At 47.9% G+C, this 21,914-nt stretch overlaps 11 protein-coding genes across 11 annotated transcripts; 4 read left to right on the top strand and 7 right to left on the bottom strand.

The window, feature by feature from the left end:
* Positions 1-510: 510 nt before the first annotated feature.
* On the top strand, positions 511-2,106 carry ABOM_001526 (potassium channel family protein; the record flags this gene model as incomplete). Its single annotated transcript, XM_022528656.1, has 1 exon — positions 511-2,106. The coding sequence occupies one exon, from the start codon at positions 511-513 to the stop codon at positions 2,104-2,106; it is 1,596 nt and encodes a 531-aa protein (XP_022393607.1).
* Positions 2,107-2,423: 317 nt separating this feature from the next.
* ABOM_001525 (O-methyltransferase) lies at positions 2,424-3,125 on the bottom strand (the record flags this gene model as incomplete). The annotated part of the gene is made up of 1 exon (XM_022528655.1): positions 2,424-3,125. One exon carries the CDS (start codon positions 3,123-3,125, stop codon positions 2,424-2,426), a length of 702 nt encoding a protein of 233 aa, XP_022393608.1.
* A 736-nt stretch (positions 3,126-3,861) lies between these two features.
* ABOM_001524 (uncharacterized protein) lies at positions 3,862-6,368 on the top strand (the record flags this gene model as incomplete). Its single annotated transcript, XM_022528654.1, has 4 exons — positions 3,862-4,194; positions 4,442-5,696; positions 5,765-6,207; positions 6,282-6,368. 4 exons carry the CDS (start codon positions 3,862-3,864, stop codon positions 6,366-6,368), a joined length of 2,118 nt encoding a protein of 705 aa, XP_022393609.1.
* A 460-nt stretch (positions 6,369-6,828) lies between these two features.
* Positions 6,829-7,320, bottom strand: ABOM_001523 (uncharacterized protein; the record flags this gene model as incomplete). Its single annotated transcript, XM_022528653.1, has 1 exon — positions 6,829-7,320. One exon carries the CDS (start codon positions 7,318-7,320, stop codon positions 6,829-6,831), a length of 492 nt encoding a protein of 163 aa, XP_022393610.1.
* Positions 7,321-7,357: 37 nt separating this feature from the next.
* ABOM_001522 (uncharacterized protein) lies at positions 7,358-8,054 on the bottom strand (the record flags this gene model as incomplete). The annotated part of the gene is made up of 2 exons (XM_022528652.1): positions 7,358-7,479; positions 7,565-8,054. The coding sequence occupies 2 exons, from the start codon at positions 8,052-8,054 to the stop codon at positions 7,358-7,360; spliced, it is 612 nt and encodes a 203-aa protein (XP_022393611.1).
* An 864-nt stretch (positions 8,055-8,918) lies between these two features.
* Positions 8,919-12,878, bottom strand: ABOM_001521 (uncharacterized protein; the record flags this gene model as incomplete). Its single annotated transcript, XM_022528651.1, has 7 exons — positions 8,919-9,864; positions 9,912-10,100; positions 10,148-10,755; positions 10,809-10,889; positions 10,940-11,349; positions 11,424-11,566; positions 12,022-12,878. The coding sequence occupies 7 exons, from the start codon at positions 12,876-12,878 to the stop codon at positions 8,919-8,921; spliced, it is 3,234 nt and encodes a 1,077-aa protein (XP_022393612.1).
* A 535-nt stretch (positions 12,879-13,413) lies between these two features.
* ABOM_001520 (DUF3712 domain-containing protein) lies at positions 13,414-14,738 on the top strand (the record flags this gene model as incomplete). Its single annotated transcript, XM_022528650.1, has 4 exons — positions 13,414-13,622; positions 13,672-14,096; positions 14,146-14,270; positions 14,319-14,738. The coding sequence occupies 4 exons, from the start codon at positions 13,414-13,416 to the stop codon at positions 14,736-14,738; spliced, it is 1,179 nt and encodes a 392-aa protein (XP_022393613.1).
* A 157-nt stretch (positions 14,739-14,895) lies between these two features.
* Positions 14,896-15,256, top strand: ABOM_001519 (cytochrome b5-like heme/steroid binding domain-containing protein; the record flags this gene model as incomplete). The annotated part of the gene is made up of 2 exons (XM_022528649.1): positions 14,896-15,049; positions 15,099-15,256. 2 exons carry the CDS (start codon positions 14,896-14,898, stop codon positions 15,254-15,256), a joined length of 312 nt encoding a protein of 103 aa, XP_022393514.1.
* A 441-nt stretch (positions 15,257-15,697) lies between these two features.
* Positions 15,698-16,872, bottom strand: ABOM_001518 (zinc-dependent alcohol dehydrogenase; the record flags this gene model as incomplete). The annotated part of the gene is made up of 4 exons (XM_022528648.1): positions 15,698-15,882; positions 15,932-16,022; positions 16,097-16,664; positions 16,730-16,872. The coding sequence occupies 4 exons, from the start codon at positions 16,870-16,872 to the stop codon at positions 15,698-15,700; spliced, it is 987 nt and encodes a 328-aa protein (XP_022393513.1).
* Positions 16,873-18,199: 1,327 nt separating this feature from the next.
* ABOM_001517 (HpcH/HpaI aldolase family protein) lies at positions 18,200-19,018 on the bottom strand (the record flags this gene model as incomplete). Its single annotated transcript, XM_022528647.1, has 1 exon — positions 18,200-19,018. One exon carries the CDS (start codon positions 19,016-19,018, stop codon positions 18,200-18,202), a length of 819 nt encoding a protein of 272 aa, XP_022393516.1.
* Positions 19,019-20,463: 1,445 nt separating this feature from the next.
* ABOM_001516 (uncharacterized protein) lies at positions 20,464-21,416 on the bottom strand (the record flags this gene model as incomplete). The annotated part of the gene is made up of 2 exons (XM_022528646.1): positions 20,464-20,891; positions 20,948-21,416. 2 exons carry the CDS (start codon positions 21,414-21,416, stop codon positions 20,464-20,466), a joined length of 897 nt encoding a protein of 298 aa, XP_022393515.1.
* Positions 21,417-21,914: the final 498 nt, after the last annotated feature.

Here is a 21,914-nt window from a genome sequence, read left to right as displayed (position 1 = left end):
AAGTTCAGCCAATGACCGCTATATATAACTCACCGTAGCTAGCTACTATTGAAGTCGTCATTTATTGTAGCTTAAAGTAGCCAGCAACGTGTTGCAGCTCACTCTCACCTAGATGTATTAATCACGAAGCGGTAGGAACTATCATGAGAGGAATCCATCCATGTCGAAGCGCAAGAAATCAATGAGCCTCAAGAGAGAATCTCGGAATGTGGTTGAGCTCTCTGACCCCTCAAACAGCGTGCCCAGTCGCTGGTGGCGTAGTGCAGCACCATTCCCTGTTTTGGCGGTAACTGCCATCTTCATCCCTATTTCGCCTGCGGCCATTTAACAGATATACAGGGAACGCTATGTGCGATAGGGATCATGTCCAATATCTGCACGGTCTCCCAAGGATGGCAGGAAATGGAAAATGCTGATGGGAGCATAAGCATGTTATCGCAACCGACTTGGTGTGTATCATTCTGGTCTTTTCCTTTCTACCGGAGTTTAACAGCCAGTAAATGTTTCAGGATGATTGCACTCAAGGCGGTATCCTTGGCTCTGGCTGCCGTCTCGTACATCGTGCTAATATTGACAATGATGTGCAAACGAAACCCGCAGAAAGGATTCATTGTGACAATATTCGGTTGGTTAACTGCAGGAGCATTGTTATTCAGTCTCGTAGGTGTCACAATCCAGCGGCATCCAATAGTACAACCACGAGAGTCACCGAGGTATACACAAAGCTACTTCTACGGTATTATAGCTGGAGGTTTGTATATGTTTATTGCAGTTTTACTGTCAGCTTATACTGCCACTGCGCGCTCAGCTTCCTTAAGTCGTCAAGACAGGCGAACAGTCGAATATACAAGCATCATCCTGCGAACTATAACTTTTATAACCTTTCTCACAGGTGGTGCAGGTGTGTACAGCGCTGTTGAAGGGTGGTCATTTATGGACGCATTGTACTTTACCGACTACACCGTTCTCACTATCGGAATCGGGAATATTGTCCCTAAGACACATCTCGGAAGAAGTCTGCTATTCCCGTACGCTACTATCGGAATTATTACGTTGGGTCTCGTTGTTAACTCCATAAGATCATTTGGGAAAAGCATTAGACGTATGAAACTTAGGTTGGAGCTCCAAGAAGCGCGCAGCGAGCTTCTGAGAGGGAAGAACTCAACAGGACCGACACATAACGAACACAGTGACAACATAACATTATCCAGCATACTATCCACAGCTACATTGCCTCAAACGAGTGACGTGGTGGAACTTCAGCGCATCCGATCTGATTTCCACCGAAGGGTCCAATTGAAGGCCCTTCTTTTTTTCATCCTGGCATGGTTTGTCCTGTGGCTTCTCAGTGCCGCGGTATTTCGTCGGTCGGAACGCAGCGAGAACTGGACGTACTTCACAGCTCTTTACTTTACATACACGTCACTAACCACCATTGGCTATGGAGACTTTTATCCTACCAGCAACTTTGGCAAGGTTTTCTTCGTCTTCTGGTCGCTGCTTGCTATTCCCGTTCTGACCAATCTTGTCACTGCCATGGGCGACATAGGTGTGCGAACCGCTGTCTACTTTGCTGGCTATATTTTGAGACTAGGCAAATCGAGAAACAGGGGGCGTAGTGAGAAGAGCGGGTCAAATCCAGGATCCCGAAGCAATTGTAGGGATATCGAAAAACATGCTCAATGGTCGTCAAAGTTGAGCAAGCGGTCCATGGACCTAAGTACAATAGGAACAACGAGCACTTTTGCGGCTAACGAGCTTCAGTTGTCACGATCAGTGAATGAAACTGGACAGCACATGCTTCTAATGGCCGAAGAAATTAGGAAGCTCGTAACAGCGCTTATGGACGGAGCCAGTGAGCAGGACCCTCGTCGCGATTGGCCGTGGGTCCTCTCCCTACTGCATTCACGAGATGGCGAGGCGAGTAGTTCAGTCGTACCCGTTTGTCCCGAAATTATGAATCATAGCACACTAGGCGCGAGTGAGGGTTTTATCAGCAAGGAAAAAGCAGCGATGGAGAAGAATAATGAAACTTTGCTGATGCTCAAGTTGTTGACAGAGAAGCTGTGTGCGGATTTGAGGAAGACTGAAGCGAATGCAGTTTAGAGAAGAAATATATACGAAATGGACACGTGGAATAAGTATTGAACATGATCAGCCCGGCTCTTCAATTGTAGTAGTGCTAAGATGCAGCTGCATTGTGACAACGCGACACCCGATACGCTTATACTAACATGCTAGCTTATAGTTGACCCGCAGTAGAAACTAATTATAGACATGTTTGGAGACCTGAAGGAGGCTGGTTGGATTATTTGGTATGACATTAAATATTCAAATGCTCTCATTGCTCTCATTGCACACGGCAGTGAATCGAGCCTACAATTAAATCTCGAGTACTCTAGAGCGATAAATCCGGAACACGATCACACGACGAGGGCCATCAAGAAGCCATCGTGGCTCTTTGCACCCAGAGTCTGTACCAGCGCCGCTTCCACTCGCGTATCCTGCCCAACCCTTTCCACCAGGGATATTGCCCCCTCCTTACGTTTCTCCGGGCCCACGATTCCGTCTTCCAGCATGCTCTGAACTGCATTGTCGACCAATATGACGGCCCCAGGGCCCTTGGCTAGTTTAACACCGTAGTCGAAATAATGCCACTGATTATCCCAGTCCGCATCGATAAACACAAAATCGAACTTCGGTCGCTTCCCTTGCTGAATTTCCTCCTCTAAACGAGGCAGCACCTCCAGACCAGGTCCGAGCAAGACATCGGCCTCGTCCGGAACTTTCACCCCAGCATTGCGCAGATTCTCAATAGCAAGCTCCCGTCTGTCTTCAAGAATCTCGATGCTAGTCACCTTCCCCTTATTGCCATTGGCGTTGAGGGCCCGGGCGAACCAGATGCTGGAGTAGCCGCCCAGGGTGCCAATTTCCAGCACGTTGTGGGCGCCTGACATCTTGGTCAGCAGAGAGAGGAACTTGCCCTGGGCTGGAGAGACGGCAATTGGTGGTATTCCACTTTTGGTACATTTGGCGATCGTGTCGGTTAGGGCTTGGTCGGCTGGGATCAGATGGGACACGACGTAGGAATCCACTTCCTTTTGGAGCGTGGGGGTCGGGGACATGTTGATGGTTTAATAAAACAGGTTAGGTTGGATTGTGATATGGTAGACTCGAACTACTCGGTTGTTGGGAATGTGATGGATATTTGTTTTGAACTTAGGCGATGAGATGAACGAGCTTTATATAACTGCTGTTCGCTCCTCGGAGCTACGCGCAGGCATAGGAACACTATCCCCGAGATGACCAACAAGAGTCAGAAGTGGCAATTTGCGGCAACTAGAGCGAATTACTCGCTGATCTAGCTCTTTGACCACCGATCTACTGTAATATAGATTGCGAGCTCCTAGAAGATTCATGACAAGCAAGAACTTGGAATCTAGTAGTAATTGTGTATCAACTCGAGAGGAAAAGCCATGCCAGTGATACGAATAGTGTAACGCTGACCATTACACTCGGATACATTCTCAAGCCAACTCTATACTTGTAATCTATCGCTACATCAATTCAGTATAGGTATATTTAAGCCTCCCTGGCAGGGATATCATCAGAGTGTGTTGAGCGCAGGCTCGCTATCTGATGGATGTGACCTTGATTGATAATATTTCTTATCGCCGAACTGTTATCGCCGAGCCTCACATGTTTTCTCCGACGCAAGGCAACGTCACGACTTAATATCTCCGCGATCCCTCGGACCTCCGTCCACCACTTCATCATCTGATAAGATTCCCAGCCCGATCTGATAACAGGAAGCTATTCTTCTGCTCGAGGGTTACAATGCTACCCAATAATGTTCACCGGATGTCCGAGCCGACAGCGCCAAGTCGACCGATCGCCCGGAGAAAGCGAAGACCCTTGTCTTGCTCTCTCTGCCGACGACGGAAACTGGCTTGCGACCGTGAATATCCGTCCTGCAGTCGATGTCGAAAAACCGGGAACTCTGATTCCTGCTCATACGAGGACGCTCCTGCTCTGTCGCGTAACAATCAGCGAAGATCAGATGTCTCGGGGCACAACAGACCCGTGCTTACTGCTACCCCGGTCCTTGGGAACACGACGACCTCGTCTGCTTCGCTAGAAGGCTATACAGCCAATGATAACAATCGACCCATCGTGCAAGACCTCACAGAACACGTAGGTCTTTGGCAGCTGATAGGCGGTGATGTCGATGGAGCTACGACCGGTAAAGAGCGACCGGCCATTAAAGCGACGTGACTGAACTGACATATCCTCCTGAACCAAAGCCAACGGAGGCTGTGATCTTCCGAGGGGGGAATTACAAAACACAGTATTATGGAAGTACCAATCCCACTAGTTTGATCGGTCATGTAAGCGCTGGTATCGGATCGTCTATCGACTGCAATGCTCATTTGTAATCCAGTTCCCCGAGCTTCGTTCTTACATGAAGGAGACGATCAAGCACCATGCTTCTCTACCCGGTGTCCAAAAAGAACTAAAAGCATTGGACACGAAATGGAAATATGAGAAACCAAGTACTCTTCCAGTCAAAACTGCGGACCTGTTGCTGTTGCTACCAGACCAGGAACATATGGACGCAGCTATTCGCCTATATTTCGAAACTTTCGAAACGATGTACAGAATTGTGCATAGACCGACTTTCGTGGAGGAATATGATCAGTTGCAGAAGGATCGATCAGCTGCAAAGCCCGGATTCATTGTCCTCATGTTATTGATTATGGCCACCGTCAGCTGCACAACGGCAACTGACCAAACTTACGTAGGTAGCAGTAGTCTCGGTCGAGAACAGGGATCACTGTGGATTGAAACAGCAGAAGCCTGGCTTGGAAAGCAGAGCAAGAAAAATATCTACTTGGTCATATGGCAGATTCGCTGTCTACTCGTCCTCTCAAAACAGATGTGCCGCTACAAGAAGAAGCGCATGTGGTCGGTGGCAGGTGACCTGGTGAGAGAAGGAATGGCGGCTGGCTTTCATCGCGACCCAAGTCGTTTGGGAGGCAAGATATCCTTTTTCGACCAGGAGATGCGCCGGCGACTTTGGGCGACAATGATTGAGCTAGAGCTACAGGCTTCGGTTGAGCGAGGGATGCCGTCGGCTTTAGCTGGAATTCAAATGGATTGTGCCCCTCCGGTTGATATCGATGATGAAGGTCTGAGACCCGAATCCGATTCTACAGAGATGCCGGGATTGCGCGGTCACTGTACCTCGACCTCGTTCTTGCGTTTATGTAGGAGTAGCCTGGACCTGCGCGTATCATTAAATTCTCGGATGAATGATCTGACCTCGGATTTGCCATATGAGGATACCCTGAGATACGAAGACCTGATTATGAGTGAACTCCAGAAGATCCCCTCTCTAACCGACAGCAGAAACGATACTACTGACAAAAGCCTATCTCAGATGGCAAGGGTGGTGTTGGATCTGCAACTGCGGCAATTCTTGGTCTTACTGCACGCCCCCTTTGCCCGCAAGCGAGAAAATAATACTCGATACGCAGTGTCAAGGATGGTTTGTTTCAACGCGGCTGCCAGCATGATTGACCAGCATTGGCGGCTGGTACAGGCTGGGAATCCCATGCTATTGCTTTTAAGACATGACTACTTCCGTGGAGCGTTAAACCTTTCTCACTACGCGTATATATCCTCAGGCATCCAGCGTAAGTTATTTCACCAGACTTAGTGGTATTGTCCTGCTCAAGGTTTTACATGTTAATCACTAGTGCAGCCGATATTTGTGCCCCAATCAATCACAGTGCAATCTTGCAATATATCCAAAATGCTCTGTCCATGTTGGAGGACAGCATCACTTGTCTTGGAACTGGGTATACGTACCACTGGTACATTTCTGCTGCAATTTCGTTTCTTCGATCACAGTCACAGCCGACAAAGTCTAGCACGCTTAAGCAGGAAGCGATTAACCAAGTCGTGAGGCAATATTACCGAGTGCTTGCATCGCAAGAACAATTCCCTCGTGCGAAGGAGAAGATCTATTCCTCACAATTGAGACAGGTAACTCAACTCGAATACTTCCCTGAATGTTGGAATGGGGAAGGGTATATGTTGATTAGTATTCCACAGGGTGACCCCTCGGAAGCTGAGCGCCAGGTCGCTAGCGATGATGTATTGGACCCGGCGGAAATGTCCTTGGACGATGTCGGATTTTCTCAGGTTCGTGATGAAAGCTTGCTCTACACTCCTCCCCATTCCGGGTAATTAGTTATATGCATACTAATGTGTTATAGTTCGATCCAACTGTTCCCTCAATGGAGCAATATTTCTTTGGCGATCCTGCCGCTTGGACATTCGACAATCTGTGGGAGGTTGCATAGACTAGTCAGCAGCCAAAGCTATACGGTAGTTAAAAACGTTCACCGATCTAATGGGCACGGCTATTATGAGTGCATAAACATTAGAGGGTTAATCATCATTGTAGCAGTTGCTATTTTCTATTTTGTAGACTATGCCATGAACCCAGTGTATTTAGATATTGAAACATACGTCAATATTAGGTTACCTCCGATAATATACCCGTCAGATTCAGTGGCTTCAAGGCATCGAATATCTGGACAACTTTTGGGAAGAGCTGGTTGATATTAACGTTGTACACAGACTTCGGTCATAAGATGAACATACCCCACTAACACCATCAATCAACAAAGTTAATTTATTGGTACGATTAGGGTAGAGAAGAGTATGTGCACGTTCGGTAAGATTTTAACTTGGCCAAGGGCCGTGGAGTCAATCACTGGAGAGACCTTATTGATCAACTGCAATGTCTGATTCGTGCCATCAGTGAAGGAGTTGCCTTGCATTATCTAGGAGAGTGGCCACTTGTTTAAGGAATTCGGGTGTTACTGCCGGCGCTATCGTGTCGATTAAAGTGCCTGTTGCATTGGCAAACTCTGCTGTGAGAAGAGTTTGTACCATGTTCAATAGACTCTCAACCTCATAGAGAATCTGCTGGGTAAGGAGGCTCGCTAGATTATCAACCAAGCTGTCTGTTGGCGATGCTGAATCAGATGTCAGAAGGCCGTTTCCATTTTGGATCAACACCCTGCTTTGATTAATCGTTTCGTCGGTCAAGAACTTGAGCGCAATGGAAATTAATGCTTCGGTTTTGTTGAGTACTGTCTGGCCAGAGAGGAATTGGCTACCGGTGGAGATGAGTGCCTCTGTATTGTTGACCATTTGAGCCGTTAAGAGGTTGTTGCCATTGCTGATGAGGTTGTTGACCGTCTGAACGTTGCTTGCTGTAAGGAAGGGTGTAACGTGGTCAAGCATATTGTTAATGTCGCTGATTACATCGCCGGTAAGATAATCACCAGCGTTTGTTCAGGGTAGTTTGGAGCTTGTCAACAAGCTCTGTAGAAAGGACTGGAGCGGTGGCGTTTACGATTGGTCCGATATTGTTGACAACATCGGTAGACAGTAAGTCGACAGCTGTGTTCAGGAGAGGCTGAATGGCATCGGCGTTAGAAGACAGGAAGCTGTTAGCCTCCTGTATAAGACTCGCTATTTCCTTTACCAAATCTGCGATGAGGAGGGTTGTTTATCTCATTGAAAACCTCTGTGAGACGAGGGGATGCTTGCTCAAGTAGGTTGTTGACTGATGCGACGTTGTCTGCAGTAAGGAGGACGTTTGCATTATCCAGTAGGCTTGTTACCGCATTGATCGTGTCATTAGTGAGCTGGTCAGCTCCTAACTGGATGATTGATTTTGTCCGCACTGAAGTTTCATTGTCGAAAAGATCAGCCATGTGGGTGACAGATGATACGACATCCTTCATGAGAGTCGGTGAGAACAAGCCTACCAGGCCATCAATAGCATTCCCAACATTTTTCAAGGTGCTGTTTGTTGTTCCTTCTGGTATATGACTCCTGAAGATATCTTCAAAGATACTACCCAGATCGAGACTAGCCCTAAGTACCGGGTTGGAGCTCTCTTGTGGTGGATTAGACCTGTATACCTGAAAGGCAAAGAGGAAGAGAGCCACATATGGGATGGTGGGATACATTCTGATCATGAATATGACCATCACGAGCTCCCATAGTCAAGTATACCCTGTTGTTATGCCTAGACTTCCATCGTTCTAGCATATATCTATGTGTTAGTATAGTGTTTGTTTTGTGCATGGATTGTTGGAGTAAGGGGATATATGCGCGGAAGGGTTTAATGACTGCATAAAGCGGAATCGGAACCCAACTTTGGTGCGGATCTCGGTAGATTCTAAGCACATGTGGGTAAAGCACAGCTTGGTAGTAGTCGCTCTATGGAAGATTTATCCTTAGTGTGTATGATTGGCTCGATAGTGTGAAAGATGCTCTGCGGATATTCATCTCGCTAAGCTGGGTTAATATAGGATTTCGCCATGTTGCGTAGATCTTGACCAGGTCCACCACTCATGTCGAATCACACACATAGTCTTGCAGACCGGGCTAATGGTGTAATAGTAGAGCACCATCTGACGGGATACAGTCGACGTCAAGCCTACATAGGAACTGGTTCCTGGCTTAGAATGCTTATCATTCTACTAGGGTTAACAGATTCGATTCCTATACTGGGCATTATACTGTAGCATGACGCACCCAGCGAGGAACACACCACGGTCCGGATATTCTGTGCCAAAGTCTAGATATTGGACGCACAGTAAAATAGATTTTACTATGCGCAGTACATATAAGCAGGGAATATGCCCCCCCTTTTGCTAGCATGCTGGGAAAGGTAATATATCGGCATATAGCTATCAGATGGAAGTCCTCATGTATCGAAAACTGACATAGCCAGCATTGTTCCTTGTCATAATTAAATGCTATGGATCCGGAAGACTCAGATACAATTGAACAGTCATCATCAATAAGGTATGATATTATGTGTATTATCAAACAACAGAGTCTCGCAGCAAGGAAGTGTATATAGACTGAAATCCCGTAGGACCAAAACCAAAGTCATCAGACCTGTCTTTCCCGGAGTGAGGTGCACTCATCCCTAGAAGTCGGGAGGAACCCCCGCTCAGTGCATCCTCCGTCTGCATCTCCACCATATCGTCCGACCGCGGACTCCCAAACTCAAAGAAATTCAGGTTGATAGCAGCCTCTCCAGCACTAACCTCTTCCGGGCTGCAATGGTCTTCCGCTTCATAGGTGTTTTCCCTGATAGAGTCTCCAATTGCTGCAATGAACGGAAATACATCATCGCTTCGGCTCTGGGATCCGTCGTCCTTTGGTGTCTCGGCAGTCTGCTCCTCTGGCAAATTGCTTATCTGGGATATGGAACCGATCTCCTCCGTGATCCTCCCATTTATAGAAAGGTCTGGGCATCGTGCAATGTCATCTGTTTCCAGCGCAATGGTCCACGGCAGCCTTTGTTGTTTCTTGGCCCAGGGCGTCTGCCGCACAAGCAGGGGTAGTGCATTATCATACGGCAGACGGCCAGTTGCAAGGCTATAGTCGAGTGATACAGATATCCTGAGATATGCCCGAGGACTACTAAGGAAGGCGTCATACCAGTTCGTCACTCTCTTTGCATTCAGGATGGAGGTATCCAGCGACATGCCGACTGATGGCGGTTCTATCTCCATCTGCGATGAACCGATGGCTTTTGTTCTGCATCGCAGAAAAGCCTCTTGTGTGGTAATGTATGCCAACTGCAGAATATGGTTTGTCCCGGCAGCCACATAGTCGGCCACATCATAAAGCATTCTCGAATGTCGAACAATCTCTCCTAGACGCTCGAGACGACGCTTTCGGATCGTCATTTCTGCCTGCGAGGGTGATAGTTTAACATCGATAGCAGCAAGAACGATGGGCACGGCGGTATAGGCCAGACTGAGATGTCAGCTTTCATAACTAATCGATAGTAAGAGGAAGCTTACACGCTCAGAGGTATTCGTTCTGCACGGCCTTGGCTGCAAAAAAACTCTATAGCACTGGTTAAACCAGTCGTAGCTTTGCGGAGGTCCGCGCCAGTTTCTAGGAGTTGGCCCCTATAGTTAGTTCCAGTGAAGCTCAAATGCTTCTCGATAATCAGCGCCTCGTACTGGGCTAGATCGACACGGGCGGCACTAGAGTAATCAGAACAATGTATAGGGGAGGCTGCGGGCTAACGTACTAGTAATACATCAAAGTAAGATGAGTAAAGAAGGTGACGGCCTCATGGCTGGTAGAGGGCGGAACAATCGAAACGGCCTCCCATTTCGTCAGATACCGCTTGATTCGCCGTATGGCAGCGAGAACGGCCTGGAATTCAGCTAAGGAAAGTGACGGGGAGGATACTCCCTGCGATGAAAAGACCAACGCCACCATATCGGTGAGAAGAACCGCGAGTTTGCATTGTTCCTGCAGTACCTGGAATAGTTGGATCTTGAGCTCCGGATCATATACTCGAGAATTTACTATTTCATCCGCAAAATCCTCTTCTGTGAGCCAGTTTGCCCCCATGTTGAATTCTACCGATGTAATTTGAGGACGACGACGGAGGCCGATAGATAGAACCCGATCGCGCAGCACCATAGACCACCACAACCGTTTCATCATGGATAGGTTGATCTCTCTATCACCTGGACCTGGTCCACAGCCCACAACCATAGCATTTTGGATAGCGCGCATCAACCATATACTGCTAGCTTGGGGATCTTGAGCGGACGTGTGGTGGGCCAGAAGAGCGGAGCCTTGGGCTTTGGCGAATGCATCATTTTCAGCTTGGAGATCAAATAGTAGCTGATGGGATTAGTGAGGAACCAATAGTCACGGAATATAGCAGGCCTAGATACCTTAGCACGATTGAAGAATGTTGTTCTGGCTTTGCGTCTATCATTGAATCCGCATTTTTGGAGCGTTTGCAGGGAGACATACTGATGGTGTTAGTGGGATCATATGCCGAAAGGTGAGGGTGTGTACGTACAGGACAACTGGAAAATAGAAGCGCATGTAACACAAATAACGATAGTGTATGTGAAGCAGAGTCAACAGAGATACGCCAAAACTCTGCTTCATCTAGGGCAGGAAGACAAGGGTGAATATGGAGAAAATACTGCCTCGCGAATTCGTTGATCGTTGACCAGTCCGGAACACTCAAAGACCCTTTTGAAGCCAAGTATGTCACATCTTCCTGAGGCAAGACTGCCAGACCATTGAGTGTGAGGAAAGGGCAAAAGAAGAATGACACGCTGCTAGGAGTCGTCGGATCGACGGACGTTTGTATTCCAGGCGCATTTCCAAAGTCACTATAAAACCTCTGTATGGGCTCCTCTCGCTGTGTAATTTGTTTAGCGGTACCGTCGATAGATGCGTCCCTTTGAGGAGGATCTTGGTCTGTATTCACAGACTTTGCAGGGCTATGAAAAAATTAGCTAATAGTAATGCAGGAAGCAGCTGTCGGTACATACTGTCTGCCAGCCCTGGACCCGAGTGTGCAATCACGTCGACCATCCTGGCGACACCTTGTACAAGGGCAGCCATGGATAGATGCGTCGCATCGGACCTTACGATGTCGACACCAATAACAGGCTCGGGGGGCCCGTTTAGTTCGCTGCCACATCGGTCAATGAAGTAACAACCTCGATGGATGGAGATCGTGAATGTGAAAGTGCGAGGTGTATGACTATGGACCTGGGGGGAGGAGTCTTCCCCGCCCTTCGGTATTTCAACTATCCCCCAGACGAAGCTAGGCGTTGTCGATCACGCCGGTAGAGTTAGGTTTAATATTTCCGAGAACAATCCGCCAATGGAGGCGCACATGACTCGGCGATCAGCGTGGCAGTTTGCGTTCCATCGCCAGTCCCTTAGGGTTACCCCTCTTTATGCGCTCGAACCTAGACTTTAGAGTGATACCATGTCTATTTCTTAATTAAAAATCTATTCACGGTGCCGATACCCCACAGATAATCCCGCGGCATAATCGGATCTCGGCCCCACCCACCATGTGAAGCCTAAAAAACACAATACTCCAGATTCCACAGTACACGGTACGCTAAACACATTTACCGGTGTTGGGCCTTCTTCATTCTCTTCCGCATATCCTTCAGATAGTACCGCATGGGGTAGGTCCGAATAAAACTAGGTGTGGCAGGGTAAACCACCTTGGTCACCCCCCGAACCACCTTCTGCATTCCCCTGCGCGTGCTACTGGTCTTCAGCCCATACTGCTCCCGGATACCCTCAGGAAGCAAGTCGGCGGTCATCAGCCGCACCAGTGGCATGGAAATACGGATTATGAAAGGAACCTGCTTGTTGAACAGGAGATCCTTGGCAACGTTCTTTGCCTGTGGGGTGATCTGATGTTGGATCTTCTGGATCTGTTCGTCCCAATAGACCCAGAACGCCTCGCGAGTTGGCGGCCACATCTCCGGCTTGACACGGAGGGAAACCGCAAGAACAGCATATTCACGGTAGATTGCTTCGGCAGTGGCCTCATCCATACGGCCAAAGACCTGCTCATACAGATCAATCCCAACTGCGTAGAGAGTCGCCGCCACCCAGACCTGCAAGTGTGGATCGTCGGCCGAGTAGTCGGGGCCTTTGACAACCGAATGTGCTTTATGGACCATCTCAATAATCGTCTTCTTTTCTTCTGGAGTGCCAAACGCCATGCAGTAGACATATGTCATGGTCGTGCGGAGTCGATCCAGCGGACGGTAGGAGAAGTTACTGTGTTCATCAACGCCTTTGCCAACGCCGGGCATGGCAACTTGAAGGAGAATGGCCGCCCCACCACCGGCGAGGAGAATGCCTTCGCGAACTATTTTCTTGATTTTTTGAGGGTTCTCTAACTCCTTGAGGAGCCTCTCGTCGGTACGACTCGTTTTTTCATTTTGCGTGGTGATATCGTTCTTTTCGTCCATTTTGAAGGTTATTAGAGGAATATTGTATTAATTAGATTAGTTCAACAATTCAACCTGCCCATTTCTTTATATAGTATATCCAGTCGACATGTCCTATACGACCTAGAGACACATGCTGCACGGGGATTCAGATGCTCATGCATACTATACCGCGGACCGGACGGACCGTCGACAGCGCCACTGGAGGTCGATGGAAAATCATCCGCGGAAGCTCTGGGGGGGTGTGATAGCGGGGTAGCTCGATGGAGATCCCTTAGGGTACCCATTTGCTAGTGTAAGACGATCAAGTTTGCTCAACGTCCAAGCGTAAGTTGGGTATATGCGGGGTGTTGCAATCGCTCGTGTTTTCCTCATTTTCGCCCAGTTATATACGAAGTATAGATTGTTACATGCATCTTCAACCATTGGCCGTAAATCAAGCTGAAAATGAAGAACCAAGCTTTTCCCCGCATACCCCAGAAATTCCCTCAGCGGGCTTAGGAAGATATATAAAATAGGAAGACGATAGACTTACGGCATGTAGACGACCGGCACAATGGCGGAGAAATACCTTGAGAAGGATACTCGAGCAACAAAGCTCTCGAGCCTTGACGCACAAATTGAACATGTGGAAAACACAGGCTCAGAAGTCCCTGGCCAGCGCAAAAAGGTAGCGAAACTAAAGATTCAGCGCCATTTCCGCCGTTTCTGGTTTTGTTACGTCCTCGGCGGGGTGGTGTTTCTGGCTATCTTCCTTCCACTTTTGTAGGCTCCATCAGCTATATTTACTACGATGGGTACTGATCGTCCACAGCTTTATCTATATTATCCCTGCTATTGCCCAGAGGGTCGTTGACGATACCAGTCTTCCGGTCTATGCAGCGCGTATTCTCGACCCGACGCCCGACAGTGTCAGCTTTTCCATTGATACTTCGTTGAAGATCCCCGCTGGACTCTCGGTGCGAATCGATCCATTCTCCTTGTCTCTCTTTAACCGCGATGTGAAGCCGATGGTCCCATTCATCGACGTATCGCTAGACGGGTACAATCTCAAGGGAACCACGGAAATGAGCATCAGTAGCAATAATACGGCTGTTCTCGACCGGGCGCAATTTGTCCAGGCATTAACCAAGGCCGTATACTCAAAGCGGTTTATCCTGTCTGCAAAGGGTTCGACAACAGGGCATTTGGGAGCTCTTAAGGCAGGCATAACCCTAGATAAGGACGTGGAACTCGACGGTCAGTGTCGGTGGCTTCATTGTTTGAATACCTCTGATCATCCATTCAGGGCTTGACAAACTCAGTGGCTTTTCCATCGACGCAGCCCGTCTTATTCTACCAGCCGAAGAAGATGGGACTAACCTCAGAGGAACCGCAACACTGCCCAACCACTCTGTTGTCACATTTGCTTTGGTGAGTCAGCTCATGAAACGAATATTCTGGGATATACTAATTCGATAGGGCAACGTCACTCTCAACCTCAAAACAGCGGACATTATAATCGGGCAAGGCTACCTTGAGAATGTCGTTTTGAAACCAGGCAACAACACAATGCCTTTACGAGCAACACTCAATATCAGAACAGTACTGGAGAACCTAATAGATATTGTGGGAGCTCAGGCGTCAGCATTAATGGATGGTAAATTGGAAATATCGGCGTCGGGAAATTCCACAGTTTACAATGGGAAGCATATTCCGTATTTCGAAGAAGTACTGAATAATCTCACAATCACAGCGCGAGTACCAATCATGACAATCCTGAGTGATACGTTGGCTGGACTGAGGAACTCTGGCTTGTTGGATGGGTTAAATGGGGCCATGGGCAGTGCGGGGGGCTTGCTCGGCAATGTTGCAAATTTGTCAAATATCCTTGGAGACTAATTATGGATTTTTTATACTTAAGCAAGATACCTCGACGATCTACATGCCGTAGTACATGTGTGGACCGAGGTCAAGAAACCTTAAGACCGCCCCGCTCGCTAGTATATACACTACATGGAAGCACAGTATAGTTGCTATCGCCTATCAACCAGCAACAATGGCTCAAACTTCGGACTTCACCAATGCAAGCCAACTCTTTACCCCAGAAGACGTCTCAAAACATAATACTTCTGATAATCTCTGGACTATCATTAATAATGAGATATACGACTTGACCACCTTTCAGAAAGAGCATCCAGGCGGAGCAAAAAGTACGTCCATCGTTTTAACATGATGCCTTTCCAGTTCTAACAACACCAGTCCTGCAAGCCGTCGCAGGAAAGGATGGAACAAAAAAGTTCCGCAAATACCATCGAGAGGCATTATTGGTGAAATATAGAGGAACACTACGAGTAGGTGACCTCGTCAGCCAGCCAAAGGGTCGGAAATGGCTTTTCTTTAAAGCTTCAACCAAATAGGTGGTTCTGGCTTCTGGAGATGTGTGTAGCTTGTGTTGGCATGTATGCAAACTTTTATATAAATCAATCAGTTCATGTGGTGTGGTATGGCCCAAAGGTTTTGTATGGAGGCCAGTTGTGTTCTCATACGATGGCCTGATCTTCATTTTCCACCTGCCATTTGAATCGTTGCTTTGACTCTCTTCCTATTCATCTCTATCGACCTCACCCAGTCGCCTCCAAGGAGCTTTTCGTCTGTACAGATTGACCATTCCCAGGAGAATAGTGTAGCATTCAATGCAGCGTGAGGAAACGAGTACCAAGCTCAATATCAATGAGGACCCTCCCTTGCCTCATGGTCTACGAGTTGGTTGAGGGATAGAGCGGGGAGGGCCATCATTAATATATCAGCTTCTTGCGTCTGTTCTAGCTCATACTTACCCGCAATAATATGCACAACGATTATTGCGGTATTCTCACCACTGCTCTACCACTAATAGCATCATTTCTCAGTCCATCCACAAGGCGCGGCGTGTCCACAAAGTCGAACACCTCTATTGAAGGCGTAATCTCTCCCCTCCCTGCCTGTTGAAGAAGCTCATCCATCTGCTCTTCCGTGCCGACTGAAGACCCCACGATACAAAGACCTATCGAGATCAGACTTAGACCTCAAGCGGTACGATGATTATAACTCACCTCTGGCCGCGGACACGGTTGCAGAAATAGGCCACTGCATCTCATTCGGCGGTAATCCCACACCGACAATCAAACCCATATTCCTGACAAGCTGCGGCGCCATCTCAAATGCCTCCCTCGTCCCAGGTACCACAATTGTCGCATGTGCCCTTCTCCCCCCGTCACCTCCCGGATCCTCGCCGCAACATCTTCCGTCCGGTAATCGACAAACACCTCGGCACCAGACTCCATGCTTACCTTTCTCTTTTCTTCCCCACTATCAACCGCGATGACGCGGAAACCCTTCGTCCGAGCCGCAATCTGAACCCCTAAATGCCCTAATCCGCCGCCTGACCCCGAAATCACCACCCAATCACCGGAACTAAGACGATAGTCATTCAATCTACCCACCGCACCAGCCATAGTAAGACCAGCACAAAGCAAGGGCGCGGCAATCTCATCTGACACTGTCTCCGGGATACGCGTAATGAATCTTGCGTCCGCGATGATGTACTGCTGTAACGTGCCAGGCACGTGACGACTGGTATTCTTCTGCTGTGCGCAGTAGTGATTAAAACCGCGTTGGCAGGCAGAGCAAGTGGTACAGGCGCTATACAGCCATTTTACCCCGACGCGTTGGTGCAGGAGCGAGGGGGAGACGTTGGGGCCGGCTTGGATTACGGTTCCAACGCCTTCATGGCCGATGATACGGTTGTAGGCGCCCCAGGCTAGGACGGCGCGGATTTCAGAATGACTGTTAACAGTCAATATGTTTGGACTTCCAGTTTGGATGATGGATAGAGGGCAGGGGACTCTTACCAGAGTCCTGTACATGTCAACTTGACTAGGATCTCATCTGGTCCGGGTTTGCGGATGGGAATGTCGTCGCGGATGATCATTTCATAATTATTTCCTGGGTTCTGCACGACAACCGCGCGCTGCTGGTTGGATGTGGGATCCATCGTGTTTGTTACTCTACTATGACCGTTGTCTGGGATTTGTTGTGTCCTACGGTGTGCTGATTACTCCCGGTGGTCTTTTGTTCTTGGGTCATGATAGGGTTACAGCCGAAGATACCCAGACGGCAATTCGGTCGGCATGCATCTATATTCCAACCAAACAGCCCTCGACGGCTGCACGTGATCTGCACAGCGCCCACTTGGGATTTGTATGGACTCATCTTAGTCATTTCTCTATTGTACTTTTGTTCACTATGGGCATGTGAGCATGTCGCTTGCAGGGTCGGGTCTGTTATCGGCAATTGATTGCATATAACAAAATTACTAGGCAACTCTGGAATTTCCAAAAGCGTCTCTTGATTCAGCCTTGCCGAGATGAGCGCTTGTAAGCCCTACGACGATTATGCCTGGGCAATAAGCTCCCAGATCTGGGAAGACTGGCCAAAGCTTCTTCGCACTGACGGGGACATCTACAATGATATTGGAGCCATTCTTTCTGAAAGATTTAGTCACCTTGAATGTACACAGTTTGATTTCCTCTGCACGGGCGGTTTCAATACCTGCTTTAAGATGACGTTTAGCCACAATAGCGGCGCGATTATACGATTTCCACTGCCCGGTACTATCATGTTTTCCGAAGAGAAAACCCGCAATGAGGTTTCTATGATGCGATTTCTCTCAGACATGACTTCGGATAGAATCCCAATCCCGGTGCCTTTTGTCTTTTACTGGGCAGTAACAAAAGAGAGCCCCTCGGAACTAGGTCCTTTCATCATTATGAAGTATATTCCTCATGAAGGAAGTATGGGTGATCTTCTTGAAACACCAGGGCGCCAAGGAGGGGCACGGCCTGCAAGGAGAGAATTAAATATCATATATCAGTAGTTGCCTTTTTTTTCTATATCGTTTGCTTTCTCTTATATCTTATGCGATCTTACTATATAGGGATATTTCACTATTCTATATTCTATCTCTTCTTTGTATTATCTTTTTGTATTTTACAGCTTCTTAGACTTTTGACGCAAGAACCCGCACTCGAAAATTAGCGGGAAACTCGTACGGTGGGGGTCCAAAAAGTAAGTGAGCTCCTGTACTTAAAAGTACCTACCAGCGCATACCAGGCAGATAGAGCTACTCGGTACCTTTAAGTGTAGGAGGGTCACTTACTTTTTGGACCCACACTGCACCATTCTATTTAATCTAATCTAATCCAAGTGAAGGTTAGTTATAAAGACTTGTATTCCTTAAAAAAATCTAACAGTTAGGTTAATAGCTAGGTTGGCCCACTCTGTGGTAACCTTAATGCCATGAATTGATTAATTACAGAATTCTATAAGTCACCATTGGCAGCATCAAACGCCTGCTTAAACACCTTCCTCATCCCCACCATATCCGTCATTGTGCTCATCATCTGGAATCCCTTGTTGGCGTATTCCCTCGCTTGCTCGCCGGTATCACAGTAAATTCCAGTAGCCTTTCCAGCGGCCTGGGCAGCATCATGAATTTCCTGAATAGCCTCCACAAGCTCAGGGTCCATTCGCTCGGGGTTGGTGATGGGGTGACCAATGTTGACGCTGAGGTCAAAGGGGCCAATAAATAGAACATCAACACCAGGCACGGCGGCAATTTCCCTGACATTTGCAAGGGCAGCTTTTGTTTCGATCTGCACCGCAATGACGAGCGAGCTGTTGGCTTGCTGCAAATATTCCATACCCGTCAACTCTTTCACCTCACTGCCGTGGGGATGTTGCTCCACGAACTTCTCCACCGCGAGGAGACTCTCAAAGCCGCGATTTCCAACCGGAGGAAATTTCGAATATCGCACCACATTTCTCGCATCCTCCGCTGTATCGATGACTGGCACAAGGATGCCGTGGGCGCCAGAGTCCAAGGCCCGTTTTATCATCCAAGGCTGGCCTTCTGCGACACGGACGATGGGCGACACTCCACATGCTGCAGAAGCTGCCACAATCTCATGCATTGAGTCGTCAGAGATATTGCCGTGTTCGAGGTCAACGAGAAGCCATTCAACGTTTCTGGCTGACCTGCATATGGTTCTGGTCAGGTTGGTTCCGGGGAGCATTTGCCAGCCTCCGAAGGAGGGCTCGCCCTTCGTGAGGGATTTTTGAAGGCGATTAGCTGCTTGCATTGTTCTGTTATTGAGTTGATGTGGTAAACAATGGTAGAAAGGATGGGATTAAATAAGGAGGAAGGTAGCAAATCGACACAACTTTTATTACTGGTAAAACTTTGCAGGGGAAGATAGCGGAAGGCGCTCTTATTTTGTTTCCTACATCGAATATCCATTGTCGGCACAATGCACCGACCAAATGACAAAAGCTGAATAGACCCTCTATTTTCCCTAATAAGTGTAGATATGTAGACGTTCGGCATTGTCGGTCCTCGATAGTGGATCTATGTTATCATTGTTCGCCGTCCCGTCGATCCCGACGTCGGCCATCCAAAGCCGCTCGGGAATTTCGGGTTCCCCATGGGGATTCTATTCCCATACATTTTATGCCCCACTGTCCTCTATAGACCAGTTATGTACTAGGTATATGACAGGATCAATTGTACCTTGCGAAGGTCCCATAGCCACAGGCTCCACCTGCCAGATTCTACGATTCATGAAAACTAGCCTGCTTCTCTTTACGAATTTCTTCGGCCCTGGGATAGATTTTCCCTATCAAGTAAGGTTCCCTTGTACTGTCTTATGGATCCAATGGCCCATCATAATCATACTGGCCTAGTCTCATTATGCATTCCAAGCCGTGTCATATAGACTTGACCTCTTATCCGTAGGTGCAACTTTTCCCAGCGTGTTAACCATACATGAGGTATGCGGCATGCCGTCCATTGACTGTCTTTTCTGAATGTTGTAATCTATCTCAACCCTTCCATATTCATCGATTAGCATTCTGCCTAAACGGGACCTTGATACATTGGTTGAGGCCCAGTCTGCGTTGCTCCATGATTACCGTAGCTGTGGATAATAATCTAAATTTTGTAATGGCAGACTTCGAGGGAGAAGGCAAAAGTCGAGATATTGCGAGGGGTTTGACGGCTTTTGGAGAGCCTACGTCTTAGTCTATCCCCAGCCGATCCCAAATGGTCACTATATTGCTCTACGGTCCATGGCCTTCTATCATGGACGAGATTTGGCTCATTGGCAGCCACTATTCCATTGTAACAGGCTGGTGTGAAGTGTGTCTTGGCCAGTTTTGCTGCGTTGGTATCAGGACTCGAAAAGAATATCCTTTGATCAGGTTTTGGTCAGAATAAGAAATACAATGTCTTCCTTGCGTTAAACAAGGGCAAATAAATATAGAAACGAAATATCTATCGAGAGCGGTAAAGTCTAACCAACGAGAACAAATATCGAGAAATCAATGAGACAGTTTGCATACATGCCCAGTTCATCTATGTCTATAATATTTTCCCTTTCGTCTTCCATATAGCACCAACCGTTTATCATTAATCAACAACTGTCTGCGATCTGCTAATCCTTGCAACCTCGCCTCCACCCGACCGTCTCAAGTATTTCTATCCAAAATCCCTTCGGTGGACATGTCAGGCCCGCCTCGTACGCATCAATCATTGGCCTCTCCCAGACCAAGTCCGCTCCTTGGGCCTAACCACCTTAGTACGCCAGAAGATCTTCCACGAGAAGTAAAGCACCGGCGCCAGAAAGAGCATAGTGTAGTGGGTAAAAAAGTTCGAGACGTCCCAAGGAATGAAGCTGGAGTACCCGTAGAAGATAATGATCAGACATTCCCGGACCAATCCAATCCATGCACTGTACGGCTGGAAGCGTCCGAAGTAGGGGAAGGTCTTGCGATCGACGGACTGTGCTTGACAGGCGCGATAGAAGAAGATGTATGTAACACAGATCGCGATGTAGTCGATGATAACTCCGGCGGTGATGATATTGGTGAGCCATGTCAGGGCTTGCGAAGATCCATTGCCAAGCGAAAGAAGCGACAGCAACGGGAAGCACATCAGTAGATCGGGACGCCGTTGTTCTTGCATTTCTTCAGGAATCGGGGCGCCCGACCATCCAAGGAGAGGCCATATAAACTTCGACTCGCACAGTACATGTACGTGTTACCAGCAGAGAAGATGGTGGTTATGAGGACAGCGTTGATTAAATGGGGAAAGCCCGCAACCATCATATTCTCCATTGCGAGGATGAATGGGGATGCTGCTTCAGTACTGCCTCCTCCATTTGTCAAGAACACAGACACGAGGGTGGGGTCGTTGTAAGCAACGAGGATTCCGGCACTGATAGCAGCCAGTATGTAGACGAAGAAAAGCCGGTAGTATAGAATTTTGAAAGCGTTCTTGAGGTAGATTCGCGGTCGTTTGGCTTCAGCGGCTAGGAGGTTTATGAATTCTGGGCCCATGATAGTAAAGCTGGCCGTCCATAGCGCAACAAGTACTCCTTCGAAGCGGCCTAGCCTTCCGGTGTGAAGATACTCGGCTATGGGGCCTGGGTTACGCCAGGTTCGAAATCCAAAAGCGTCATGCTGAGGATTGCCGCCCACCATGGTGATAAATGTGAAAAGGAACAACATTATAAGCAATGTAATTTTATCGCTGGACCCCCAGAATTCAGCTTCACCATATACTTTCACAGCAAAGATGCTTAATATACTAGACAGATGCTCAGTTTAATGCTTTGTATATAAAAATGAGGAAGGCAGAGCGTGTTGAGCTAATCTTACGCATAAGCGGCAATGCATGCACCGCACACGGCACCTGTTGGGATATCATCTCTCCAGAATGACAGCATCATATGAATTGCAATAATTTCGAATGGATTTAAGAGGGCTTCAAAAAGGAAGAAATTCCACCCAGCCATGAAACCAAAGGCATCATCGACCCATTTACCGACCAAGCGGATAAACCCACCTGGAACAGGATATAACACAGTCATTCCGGCCAGGCAATTATTAACACAAGCAAGTATAAGGCAGTATATTGAGTAGCCGAGAAGCAAGCTGAGTGGACCACTTTTCGCCAGGCCACCACCAATGCTAATGAAG

The sequence above is a fragment of the Aspergillus bombycis genome (genome assembly GCF_001792695.1).
Source record: "Aspergillus bombycis strain NRRL26010 chromosome Unknown contig00006, whole genome shotgun sequence".
Lineage (NCBI taxonomy): Eukaryota > Fungi > Ascomycota > Eurotiomycetes > Eurotiales > Aspergillaceae > Aspergillus > Aspergillus bombycis.
The sequence above is the reverse complement of the archived record's forward strand: the minus strand, read 5'-3'. Positions and strand labels throughout refer to the sequence as shown.